Genomic DNA, 13,492 nt, shown 5'->3' on the forward strand with positions numbered 1-13,492 from the left:
ACGCCTGGCTCTCGGGCTTCTTTTAAGAATTTTTCTTCATCATGAGTTTTCAGAAACTTGATTTGGATGTTTATTGATGTGGTTTCTTTCTTTCTTTCTTTCTTTCTTTCTTTCTTTCTTCCTTCCTTTCTGACATAATACCTTTATTTTGTTTTTTTAATGTGGTGCTAAGGATCAAACCCAGTGCTTCATAAGTGAGAGGCGAGCGCTCTACCAGTTAGCTACAACCCCAGCCCTGGTGTGGTTTCTTTATCCTGTTTGAGTTTCATTGAGCCTCTTGGGGCTGTGGGCTTATATCTTTCATCATACTTGGGAGTATTTTACCCACTTCCCCTGGGACTGCTTGATACTGTGCTGTGCTCATTGTTTCTCTCTGTGCTTTAATTGGATAGCTTTTATTGCTCTGCCTCTAAGCTCATTGATCTTTTCTCTTGCTATTTAATCTGCTATTATTTGTATCCAGTGAATTGATCGTGTCATATATATATATATATATATATATATATATATATATATATATATATATATATATTTATATTTCCCATATCTGGAGGATCCATTGGAGTCTTTTTTGTATTTTCCATTTCTCTCCTCATCATGCTCTTTTTCTCTACTTTCTGAAACAGATGGGGCATGTATATATAATAGCTGTTGAAAACCTTGTTTGCCAGTGCCAGCATCTCTCTCACTTCTTGGTCTCTTCTTTTAATTTTGCTTCCTCCTAATCAGGGACCATATTCTCATATTATTGCTTGATTGGATCCTAGATAGTGTAGGTTTTTGTGGGTCAATGCCGTATTTCTTGCCTTGTTTTAAATAGTGTTTTGTTTTTGTTGCATGCCAAAGTTACTAAGAAGTGCCAGATTCATCCAAAGCCCACTCTTGCTAGGAGGGGCCCAGACAACCTTTTGGCTAGGTGTAGCCGCACTTTTAAGGCAGTAGTGTTCTGAGGATCCTATCTGATGTCCCTATGGCCTGTGCTATTCCACTTTGGTGGGTTCAGGTACTATTTCTTGTGTGCTGCTTCCTCATTTCTGGTGTCTCTTTCTTCAGCCAGTGGACAGTTTCCTCTCACATGAGTATAGGTCTGTATTCAGCCAAAAACTTGTGGTGGCCCCCAAAAGATCTCCAGAGCCTTCCTCCCTCTGAAAAAGCCCCCATCTGCCCTAGACACTTAACCTCCCTGATCTTTGATCTCTGGCAAGTCACCCCAGCTGGTGTGCCACTTCTGGGTTTTCCCACGCTGTGAGGCAGAGGTGGAGCCACTGTGGCCCTCATCTTGGTTTCCCTTATCTGGGTTTCACACTCCTATGGTGCCAGTTGTCCAAAGTCTGTAAACTGTTGCTTCTTCTGTTCCACCTGGTTTCTTAGCTGGAGGTTAAATCTGGCCTCTGTAATAATCCTGGCTGGAAGCAAAACTATATTTTCAAAATTATTTTTTAACCTTTTATTATTAATCCAGTTCAACGATTTATCCAAAAAATAATGGTTAACTTAGTTTTTAATGAAAAAATGAGTTCTGAATTTTATATGTTCCAGTTATTAGACCATCCTGAAAACCGTACATTCTTATATATCCCTGCTGTACTTGGTAGGTATGCAGCTCCTATCCCATGTTACCCTCTGTACAAACTTGACAGCACCCAAGCTGGTGTTCAAGACAAATGTCCCATTTGTTCTTTGTTTCTTTTATTATAAAAGCATGTGTTTATAATTATATTATGACAAAATGAAATTTGTTTTAGAAATAGTATTTTTTTTCCCTGGAAATTATAACCATGTGAAAACTGAGCTGTCTAGGATTTTTTTCTGGAAAAACAGGTATGAACGGTACATATACCAGTAAAAGCACAACCTGTGAGCAGAAAGAGGGGTTAGATCTTCCCTATCCAAGAAGTTTGCTCCCAGCCACACCCTCACTCCTCTGCTCCAGCAGCTGGACATGGGCCCCCTAGGGCATAGGATGGGGAGGTGAGTCTGCTCAGGCCTCCAGGCCGCTCACCCAGGGGCTCCGCTATTGATCACCTGGCTGCAGTGACCGCCTGACTTTAGCTGGTGCACTGGATACATGCCTGTAATGTTTTTGTCTTCAGCCAACTGAAGAAGGAAGAAGAGAGAGGGAGTGCTGAGCTGGAAGAGCTGATGGAAAAGCTGACAGGATTGCAAGTGCAGAAAAAGAGCCTGCTTCTAGAGAAGAGCAACTTGACAGCTAGAAACAAAGCACTGGAGGCCGAACTTGAAAAAACCCAGAAAACAAATAGGTTTATAGATTTATTTTTTTTCTCCTTAAGTTTTTATTTTTCCCAATAGATCAAAAAAAAAAAAAAAAAAAGACAACTAAAGAATATTTCCTTTCCTTCACCTTTTCCTTTTACATTGCTATTAAATGGAGAAGAGCAATTGAGATTATAGGATATCAGAATATGTATAGTGAAAGCTTTTCTGTTGGCCAACATTAACCACATCTCTCAAGTCTGGAGTTCAGATGTGGTTGTTGATAATCATATGATGACACTAAGACCTTTGACTTTTTAGAAGTTCATTCCTAATCATTTACTGGTAGAGCGTCCTAACATTTCCCAGTAGAGCATCTGTCAGGCATGCATGAGGCCCTGGGTTCAAATCCCAGTACCATAGGAAGAGGGGAAAAAAAAAAGTATCTTTTAGAGCATGAGCCAAGTAGTTAAAAGAATAGTATTTAATTAGCCTATTTATTGGTGGAATTTTGTGAGTCCTATTAACTTGATTTGGAGTTATTAATTATGCATGGTTTCAAATTAAATCATCTTACCTTACAATAGTAGAAGATTTAGGTTGCTGAACAACAGCGTTTATTTTTTAATTTTTTGCGTTGCTGGGGATCAAACCCAGGGCCTTGAACATGCCGGGAAAGCACTCTCCCCCTAGCCCCAAGAATAGCCTTGAACTGTTAACATGCTTGCTGTTTTTATAACAGATATTTGCTGTGCCCTAGCCCTGCAGGCTAATAGTTTTTATTCTCCCATTTGGGGAACTCTGTAGGAGATACCAAAAGAAAATCGATATCCTCAAAAAGCAAGTGGAAAAAGCCATGGGGAGTGAAATGTCTGCTCGCCAGAACCTGGCAAATCTTGTTGGGGTAGCAGAGAACATAACACAGGAACGAGACAGTCTTATGTGTTTGGTAAGTTGCCTCAGAATAATGTAAAATAAACTGAAGTTTATGTGCAAATGTGACTTTAAGAGTATTCCCAAAACTAATCCATAAAGAGCTTCATGTTGAGCAGGGTTGTGGCTCAGTGGTAGAGTGCTTGCCTGGCATGTGTGAGGCACTGGGTTCTATTCTCAGCACCACATATAAATAAATAAAATAAAGATCTAACAACTAATGAAAGTATTTTTTTAAAAAAGCCTCTTTCTGGGGCTGGGGTTGTGGCTCAGAAGTAGAGCGCTCGCCTACCATACGTGAGGCACTGGGTTTGATCCTCAGCACCACATACAAATAAAATAAAGACATTGTGTCCACCTAAAAGTAAAAAATAATTTTTTTTTAAAAAAAGCCTCTTTCTGTAAAAGAGCTTCATGTTTTAAAATTTTACCTGCACATTTCCAAATTCTCTAAAATTTGATCTTTTTTAAATTTTTTTTAGTTGTAGTTGGACAGAATACCTTTACTGTATTTATTACTTTTTTTTTTAATGTGGTACTGAGGATCGAACCCAATGCCTCACATGTGCTAGGCAAGTGCTGCACCACTGAACTACAACCCCAGCCCCAAAATTTGATCTTTTAAACCATGAACAAAAACTTTTTTTTTAAAGAGAGAGAAGAGAGAGAGAGAGAGAGAGAATGAATTTTTTAATATTTTCAGTTTTTGGTGGACACAACTTCTTTATTTTATTTTTATGCGGTGCTGAGGATCGAACCCAGCGCCGGCGCATGCCAGGCAAGCGCATTACCACTTGATCCACATCCCCAGCCCACAAAAACGTTTTTAAATAATGACAATTTTTATTTTAGAAAGCAACTTAGGAGGAGCAGTAAGTCATCTCGTGTTTATTATACCTACACATGTAGCTTTATATTATCTTCGTAGTGCTATTATTTTCCCTGTTTGAAGATGAAGCATAGTCATAGGGCTGGAGGTGTAGCTTAGTGGTGCATGTGCTTAGTATGGGGAAAGCCCTGGTTCAATCCCCAGCACTGAAGGAAAAAAAAAAGTATTGGGCTTGGGTTGTGGCTCAGTGGTAGAGCACTTGCCTAGCATGTGTGAGTCATTGGGTTCGATTGTCAGCACCACATATAAATAAATGAATAAAATAAAATAAAGGTATTCATCAACATCTAAAAAAAAAAAAAAAAGAATCATAGATATTTCTTCCTATGGACATAGTTGAAAGGTGAGATTCTTCCCATACCATTTCTAATATGCCAGTCCCAAGGAAGGGAATTAATTCAATCATTGGTGTCCTAAGTGATGGAGACCACACAGCTAGCAAGAGTCATGTGTGGGCATGATCTTAGGCATTTCCATAATGATTTCAAAAGATATCTGCTACAGATTATGTGGTGAGAGGAAGAAGTCATGCCAAGCCATATGCATTGAAAGAGATCTGTAGGATTTACCCCAAATTGTGACAGTGAGTTATCTCCAAAAAGTAGAATTTCAGATGATTTTTTAAGAAAAGTCTTCTCACTTATCTGCATTTTGTGTTTTTTCCTACATCGAACACATATTGCTTCTATACATGTAAGCATGTATGTTTAAGCAGTGTTGCAATCTCTGGTAGTATAAGATTAGAAGTCATAACTGAATGAATGCCATGACAAAAGAAACCAGCGGAAATTCTGAGAAAGTCAGAATCCTGCAAACCTGGAAGTCTATTGGGACATGTCACAGTCCCATTTCTATTTGTTAGAAAGACGTTAAGTTCCTCCACAGGAAAATGAATGTTGGCTTTTATCCCTTGCATATAGAGGAGGAAATATAAGTAGTAGGCAGCTCTTGAGGAAAAATGGTGATCTTTATTTATTTATTTATTTATTTATTTATTTATTTATTGAGAGAGAGAGAGAATTTTAATATTTATTTGTTTTAGTTTTCGGTGGACACAACATCTTTGTTTGTATGTGGTGCTGAGGATCGAACCCGGGCCGCACGCATGCCAGGCGAGCGCGCTACTGCTTGAGCCAGATCCCCAGCCCCGTGATCTTTATTTTTAATAAAAGAAATGCTAATTTAATTAGTCTTGTGATACCAATCTGTACTTAATGTTACAAAACATTTTCAAAACCATAATAGAGTTGATTGAAGTATAGAAAGTCTGGTTGTACATTACTGGTGAATTCTAAGTCCTTTCTGAGTCTTCTAGAAAACAATTTGGTTTGACACAGCATCGTAGGAATCCTAAAAGTACTCAAACCTTCTGATTTCATAGTCCCCCTCCTGAAAAGTTGTTGTCCCAACCAAAGTGATATTTTCTGTAGCGCCACTGAGTACCCACTTTCCTTTCACTTGAGTGCATTGGGCTTGCCCACTGGAATATCAAGAGCAAAGCCAAAACTTGTTAGAAAATTAAAGTGCCAAGCAAACCTGTTAATCTAGCATGTTCCTGGAGACCTGCCCACTATATATTAGTGCTACCATAGATGCAAAGCCATCTTGTTTGTAGGATATGCAGGAATCCCTGTCCTTGGGATGCAGGTTCCGTACCTCCCACTGGGCCATGGGGCATCATAGGCTTCCACAGTGAAGTGAAGATCTTTCCTGACCTTCAAATGGTCCCCCTGGGGCCAACCCCTCATCTTTGTGGGCCAGGCATGGAAATACAAATGGAAACCGAATTCTACATCCCCAAATATTTAAAAGTTATAAATTGAGCCAACAGAGTGTTAATAAAAAATGAGTTCTCTCTTTTTGCCTTGATCTTTGTAAAAGCCTGAGGCAGGTTCACGTTTAGAATCCTTAAACCCTTCAGAACCACAGATTCCTAGAATATAAGATGTAGGTCCCTGGACTTTCCACCTATCACCAGGGACCTCATTGTACACCAAGACTCTGTTGTCCACATAGGGAGGTGTGAGAGAGGTGCCAGGACATCTGGGCAGGATACTCAGGGTTCTGCATAACCAGGCCCAGGTCATATGTGTCCTTGGGCTGCGGGCTTCTTTCTCCTGGAGGCACCATTCCTCTAGCCCAGGCCCAGGGGTGATGCTTCTGGCTTCTGTCCTGTCCAGGGTCTCAACCATGTTCTTCCATCCTATCCCGTCCTCGTGTCCTGGGCTCTGTGAGAGACCCCACTCTGACCCTCCATACACATTCAGGCAGGGGGAGGTTTCCACTCTGCTTTTGAAACTGTCCACTGATCACCAAATAACTTTAAAATTCCCCAAGTAATTTCACCATCTTTCATTTGTCAAGTTTCTGTGGGAGATCACTGGCCTTAGGTTCTGACATCTTAATTTTTTATTGGGTGGAATTTCAACATGACTCAGGCAAATTGTTTAGCTTTCCATGTCTGTCTTTTTTTTTTTTTTCTGGAATATTAAACTGTGTCATCACTAGGCTAGAAGGAATGCTAACCTTTACTTTTTTTTTTTTTTAGAGAGAGAGAGAGAGAATTTTTTAATATTTAGTTTTTAGTATTCGGCGGACACAACATCTTTGTTTGTATGTGGTGCTGAGGATCGAACCTGGGCCGCACGCATGCCAGGCGAGCGCGCTACCACTTGAGCCACATCTCCAGCCCCTAACCTTTACTTTTTTTCTTTAATTTTAGCAACTGAAATTGTTTTCTTTTTTAAAAAATATTTTGTTTGTAGTTGTAGTTGGACACAATACCTTTATATCTAGTTTTATGAGGTGCTGAGGATTGAACCCAGTGCCCTGCAAGTGCTCTACCACTGAGACACAACCCCAGACCATTAAATTGTTAATAGTATATGATAGTTCATTTTCCATTTGGATATTAATCTAAATCATTAAGCTTCAAATGACATCCCTCTTAGATGTACTGTTTGTCATGTTTGGTTTGGAGAACAGCATTGTATATTCATATGATTATCCTTAATTTTGTTGTAATGAATCAAATTAGTCACATTACAACTTTACATCTTAGTACTTATTCCTTTGACATGATTGAAGGCATTATATATTCCACAAGGATAGAGATATGTTCTGGACGCCCCTATGATCCTTCCCCCTTGTCTGGGGGGCCTAGGTCTTCTATTCCTGCCCATGAGAAGCATCCCACATGCTGGTCCCTGCTCTTCCCCTCCTCAGCCTGTGTCTTGAGTTCTGCTCACAGCCCTCACCCAAGTAGTGCGGGAAGCTGGAGATGGAGGCAAGGTGGGGTGTATAGGAGAAGACAAAATGGAGATTGCTTGGGAGTAGTTCATTGTTTGCAAAATAATTTATTTTTTCCAGTGCTTGAGGTGGAACCGAGGCCTCATGCATCTCAGGCAAACACTTTACCACTTAGCCCAAAAATCTTTTATTATTTTAATTTTTCTGTAAAACTGAGAGCTCATTTAGTTTTGTCTTCACTTTCTCCTTAGACTAAATGTTTAGAAAGTGAAAAACACGGAGTCCTGAATACAATCCTAAAAGGCAATATTCGCTTGGGAAAGTTAGAGGAAAAAATCAAGGTAAGCGGTCCTTTAACTGCAGAGATTCCGTGGGGAATGGGGCTTACATGTAGATTTCTGTGTTTAAGAAAATGACATTTTGTATGTGTGTGTCACTGATCATTCACAGAGTAAAGCAATATAAGGTTTTGCTTGCAGAAATAGTACCCCTCTAGTTATTAAATAATCTTTGGAGCCGGGGGTGGTGGCACACACCTGTAATCCTAATGGCTAGGGAGGCTGAGGTAGGAGGTGTCACAAGTTCAAAGCCAGCCTCAGCAAAATTGAGGTGTTAAGCAACTCAGTGAGACCCTGTTTCTAAATAAAATAGAAAATAGGGCTGGGGATGTGGCTCAGTGGTTGAGTGCCCCCTAGTTCAATCCCTAGTACCCTAAAAACCATTATAATAATTATCATCTTTGGTTCCTCTACAAAAAAAAAATTATATAGTGGTTTGTTTTAAAAAAAAAAAAAAGATGGAAAACTCTCCAGGCTCTATTGTTAGATTGCCAGCCAGCTTTATCATCAACCCTAGCTTTAGTTGATCCAGTTAAAGAGCAGCATTGACCTGCTCCTCTCTTGCCTTAATCTGATTGCACCCTCCAGTTTCTCTGCTCAAAGAAAGCCATCCTCATTGTACCTTGCTTCTGCCTTGGACCACCCCTCCCTAGACCCCTGCTCCCATCCTTGCTGGCTGTGTTCTGACTTCTAGCCGCACAGCATCACCAGACAACCTGGCTTCTGTTGGGCAGGACCAGGGAGAGGACCAGTAGGCTAGAGGCTAGAGGGAGGAGAGCAGGGGACCTGGAATTTTGAAGGAGAAGGTGCTGTGAGGTTGTGTAGCTCCAAGCCTAGGAAATAAGGTCTTTGACCAGTGCATATACTTATAGGACAATGATTTTAAGAAGGCCTGGTCATGGAGAAATAGATGATGGCATTTAATATGTTGGAACATTCACAAGCTAAGAAAAACTCGACATTAGCTAGCTTGTATAAATAGAACTCACCCAGAGAAGAAACCATGAGCAGGATCCAGTTTAAGCAGGGCAGACTCTGGGGAAACCCCAGCAAAACATTACATCTAAAAGTGAGGGCCTCACCTTGGAAGTTAGGGGCCATGACAAGATCTAGGTCACTTGGCTTTGCAAATAGAAGTCCTTTGGATTGAGGGAGACAGAGAAGAGGCTCCATGAGGCTTGGAGGGCTACGCTAGCCCAGCCGTTGACTCTTTACATCTGCCAAGATGTAATTCAAGCCAAAAGCACAGAATGAATAATAATTAAAAAAAATACTAAATAATTAAAAAATGAAAAATAATAAATAAGATGCTAAAGACTACAATTAATAATGTTGTCGTTGTGAATAACTATACGACACCACAGCAAATCTATAAAGTTAAACTCTAGGAAATAATAAATTAAAATAGTAATAAGAGCTTTATCTACATTCTTGGTCTAAGACTGGTCAAAAGATTAAAAATAAATAAATAGGACATAGAAGGTTTAACAACATGATCAATAAGATATATTTATGTATATATAAATAACAATTGTGAAAATTGATCTTAGCTTCTCTACAATGAAAGCCTCATTAATCCCTAAAGCAGAAATAACAGACATTTTTTTATCACAAATATGAAAACTTGACATTAATAAAATCAGAAATTTCTTTCATTAGAAGTATTAAAAATTAGGCACTAAACTGTATATAAATATTAGAATATTAGAATTTGTTTAAAATGTTGAGTCTATGTGAACTGTGTGTGTGTCAGAGTCCCTGTGACAATAGTTTTAAAAATGCTCAGAGAGCCTGTGAAGATCTAAAATACAATACGATGCAATTGAAAGAGGGAAAATAAATGAATCGGGCTGTTAACTGTCATTTGTTTGACAATAGAGAATGACAGACCTTATTAGGTTCATATATGGGGTTTCCTTAATAATACTGACAGTGTCAGCATTAGCTCTTTCTTTCTTTAGTTTAATTTAACCTTATTATATTTTTTTGAGTTGAAGCTTCATTTCATTGTCCAGACTGGCCTTGGATCTCCTGGGCTCAGCTTCCCCAGGAGCTGGGACTACAGGTGCACCACAAGCCCAGCCATGACATTAATTCTTATATTACCAGTTGAACAAGGGATGAAAGTTGTTCTGGAAAAAATAAAGAAGTAGTTTAATTTGCAATAACAACCAATTTGTTCTGTGATGCTAGTACTTAATATTTAATTTTATTTGTTGCATATTAAAAAACCATGGCATAATATACACTAGAAATTTGGTTTACTTTTACTTGAAATTCTTTTATCACTTTTTTCACTTTGAGGATGCAGACTTGCCCTCCCAGATCAGCCTTCTCTAGGGCTCAACCTAGTGGGCTCCAGGAGTGTAGGGAGTAGGCAGGAACGCAGCCCCGGGCAGTGTCCTCTGGCTCACTGAGTCCCTCCTCCCCGTCAGGCGTATAAGAAGCAGGCAGCACTGAAACTGGGGGACATCAATCACCAACTGCTGGAGCAGCAAGAGCACTTTGCCGGCAAGAAAGCCCAGTACCAGTGGAAGATGCGGCAGCTCCACCAGATGCTGCAGGACAAGCAGGAGGTCCTGGATGAAGCCCTGCAGCAGAGAAGGTGGGGCCTCCCAGCCCCAGGTCCCAGCGACTCATAGAAAGTGTGTGTGTGTGTGTGTGTGTTCCATAGAATTTTCTGGGAAAAAACCTTAGGCTTGTTTTATTTTTACATTTCAGTTTGATCTGGATTTAACATTGGCCTTCATTTCTATTTGCCCTTCATTTCTTTACTCTCTCTTTTAAAAATTCCTGTTGACTTGGACTTGCAGTCTAGTCCTCTAACTGCCTTTCCCTTTTTCTCCTCTTTTCCATCTCTTTGATATTTTTGTTTTATTTCACTTTCTTCAGAGATTTAATTTGTTTTATTTCTTTTGTGATTTTAAAAAAATTTTCTGAGAACCTTAAAGTCTCTGGTCATTCCCTTTTTGTTACATCCTGATCATAAGATTACGAGTAAAATTCGTTCTCTGTGTTTGGAGGGTTTTATACTACCCACACTTTTATCCCTCAAACATATGATAGAGGAAATATTGTCAGTGGATTCGAAATATCCGAGAAGCCCACTGCAGTGGCATGTGCCTGTAGTCCCAGCTACTCAGGCCAAGGCAGGAGTGTCATTTGATCCCAGGAGTTTGGGACCAGCCTGAGCAGCATAGTGAGGCCCCTGTCTAAAAAGTCATACACATCAAAAAACACTGGAGACGTTTTGTGGAGGTGAACTTACTCCTTGTATCTAATTGTGACTTTGTACTCATTTGAGCATTTTCTCTTGACCCCTCCCTTCTCCGACCTTTGATACCCCTCATTCTGCTCTATTTCTACAAGATTAAATTTTTTAGATTTCATGTGTGAGTGAGATCATGTGGTATTTGTCTTTCTGTGTCCAGCTTATTTCACTTAGCATTATGTTTTCTAAATTCACCCATATTCTCTCAAATGATAGGATTTCATTTTTAAAAAATATTTATTTTTTAGATGTAGTTGGACACAATACCTTTATTTTATTGATTTATATATTGTGCCTCTGAGGATTGAACCAAGGGCCCCGCATGTGCTAGTCAAGTGCTCTACCACTGAGCCATAACCTCAGCCCCATAAGATTTCATTTTTTAAAATATTATATTAATAATTGCATGAAGATTTTACTTTATTTATTTTTATGTGGTGCTGAGGATCGAACCCAGTTCTCTCGTGTGCAAGGCAATCGCTCTACCGCTGAGCCACAACCCCAGCCCCAAGATTTCATTTTTTATGACTGAATAATTTTCCATTGTGTATGTTCCACATTTTCTTTATCCTTTTGTCTGTCAATGTATATTTAGGTTGATTCCCCAGCTTGTCTGTTGTGAATAGTGCTGCAATAAATATGAGAGTGTAGATATTACTTCGACACATTAATTTGCTCTGGATATATATATATATATATATATATATATATATATATAAATAAAAGTGAAACTGCTAGATCATTTATTTCCTTCTGTCTGCAGTAATTTTTTTACTATGAACTTATATTTGATTAAATTTAATCTATGAAATCCTGAGGGTCTAGATTGAGGATGTTTTTCTCCAGAGAATATTGGCCTTTGCTTCTCTTTCATTCCAGAGAATATTTCCAACCTGGAACTATTTTATTATTGATTTTTAAAATAGGCTGTAGTAACTATTTTTTTTTTTAAATCCAAAAGGAATGTGTGTGTGTGTGTGTGTGTGTATACACACACACACACATTTATATCCTCAATTCCATTATTAGATTTAATAATATTTTTATAATATATTATGAAATAATGTTTATATATTTTTCTGAACTGCATTCTGGATAGTTTCTTCTGCTCAGTATTCTTTTTACTAATTCTCTCTTCAGCCATGTCCAATTTATTATTTAATCCACCCCATTGAATTTTTCCCCTTATTATCTCAAAAATGTCATGAAAGTCTTGATTCATTCCAGTCAGGGACAGTGTAAACTCTAACTCCAGGTCCATTTGAGAAGAGGCCAGCGGCTGTGGGCCTCCCAGGGGAGTCAGCCTTTCAGAGCAGGTTGTTTTGAAGATCTGAAGATCTTCCCAGCCATCTTTCCATGAGGGTCCTTCACATACTTCCATGACCTGCCTAGGAAGTATTTTTAGGAAGAAAAACTTGTGAGGAGAGAGATGAACAAGTCCTGGGACTTTCTGTCCTGTTCAGTTTCCATGGGCCCAAGACCTCCTCTTCCTTCCACAAAAATGTGGGTTTTGGGGCATCAGCTTTTATTCTCAAAACAATGGTGACATTTTGATGCCTTCCTCTTGATTTTAATTTAGTCATCTTTTTTTCCCCTGAAGAAAGTTCCTATCCTTTCTCTCGGGTTCAGCCAGACATTTAAACATGACTGCTCTAGTTTATCGAATATGCGGGTGATTTGTGAGAGGAAATAGAAGTCGTAGGATTTCTTTAGATATAGTTTAATCAATTCTGCAGAACTCCCAGCCATAAGAGCCTTGGGGGGAGCAATGGCTCATACGGGGAAGCGACTCTGGACAGGTCAGCGTGTCGCTGTCCTCCCTCAATCTCAGTGCCTTGCTCTGTGCACAGTGGTGCTGGTCCTGCACCTGGCACCTGGCCTCTCCAGCCCTGCACTCTGGGCAAGGCTTGCTCCATGCCCCCCGCCCCCCGCCCCCCGCCCCCACCAGGGAAAGGCCTGCTCTTTTCCCCCTGTGCCACGGTGGCAGGTCTGCCCTGTGAGCATCTCCCGACACCCCACATGGCATCTTGCCCAGATCCTTGTCTTGCTGCCCCTTGTTTTTCACAAGTCTTGGTTCCTCTGACACTCAGCCTCCTGCGTGTGGTCCAGCCCAGTCTCTGTGTCCTCAGTTATGTGACCCACTCTTCCAGTTCCCTCCTTATCCTACCTCTCTGTGTCTGGGCCCATCAGCAGCTTTATGGATGGCTGCCTCCTGTGAAAGTCCCTGAGTGTTGGCCCGGCCACAGTGGGGACAGGCAGAGGAGGGGTCACAGGGAGGCCTACGTGGCTCACCCTGTGGGTGCCCACAGCCAGGCCCTGCACTGTGGCAGCTGGCCAGCTTAGGTCAGCCGCTGCGCGCACTCTTACTATTTTATTGCTCACGTTAATTCTTTAGGAAGCAGAGGATGTGTGCCTTGAAGCTAAAGTCAAGGAAAAGGCAAAGCTTAGAGGAGAAAAATAAGAAATCCTTTTGAAGCCTGTGCCTTTGCGTTTTGTTTGGTTGGTCGGTTGGTTTTTATTTTCCCCTGTTTCCAGAGGGCCTGGTGCTTCACTGAGCCCTGAGCCTTTGCCCTGGCCCTGAAGCGCAGTGGGTGCTCT

At 40.3% G+C, this 13,492-nt stretch overlaps 1 protein-coding gene across 4 annotated transcripts in view; it reads left to right on the plus strand.

Moving 5' to 3' along the window:
- Cep89 (centrosomal protein 89) overlaps nucleotides 1–13,492 on the plus strand; it is a 63,641-nt gene that overhangs the window by 47,900 nt on the left and 2,249 nt on the right. For 3 of the 4 annotated variants that reach the window (XM_046447955.2, XM_046447957.2, XM_058580438.1), the window contains 4 exons: nucleotides 2,094–2,261; nucleotides 3,022–3,163; nucleotides 7,537–7,626; nucleotides 10,059–10,228. In XM_046447955.2, the coding sequence (XP_046303911.1) occupies nucleotides 2,094–2,261; nucleotides 3,022–3,163; nucleotides 7,537–7,626; nucleotides 10,059–10,228 (570 nt within the window). The remainder of the gene's footprint in view (nucleotides 1–2,093; nucleotides 2,262–3,021; nucleotides 3,164–7,536; nucleotides 7,627–10,058; nucleotides 10,229–13,492) is intronic. The other variant, XM_046447956.2, reaches the window with a different exon arrangement.

Source organism: Marmota monax, unplaced genomic scaffold (genome assembly GCF_021218885.2).
Source record: "Marmota monax isolate L192 unplaced genomic scaffold, Marmota_monax_Labrador192_F-V1.1 WCK01_AAM20220418_F8-fsc00101, whole genome shotgun sequence".
In the NCBI taxonomy this organism is placed as follows: domain Eukaryota; kingdom Metazoa; phylum Chordata; class Mammalia; order Rodentia; family Sciuridae; genus Marmota; species Marmota monax.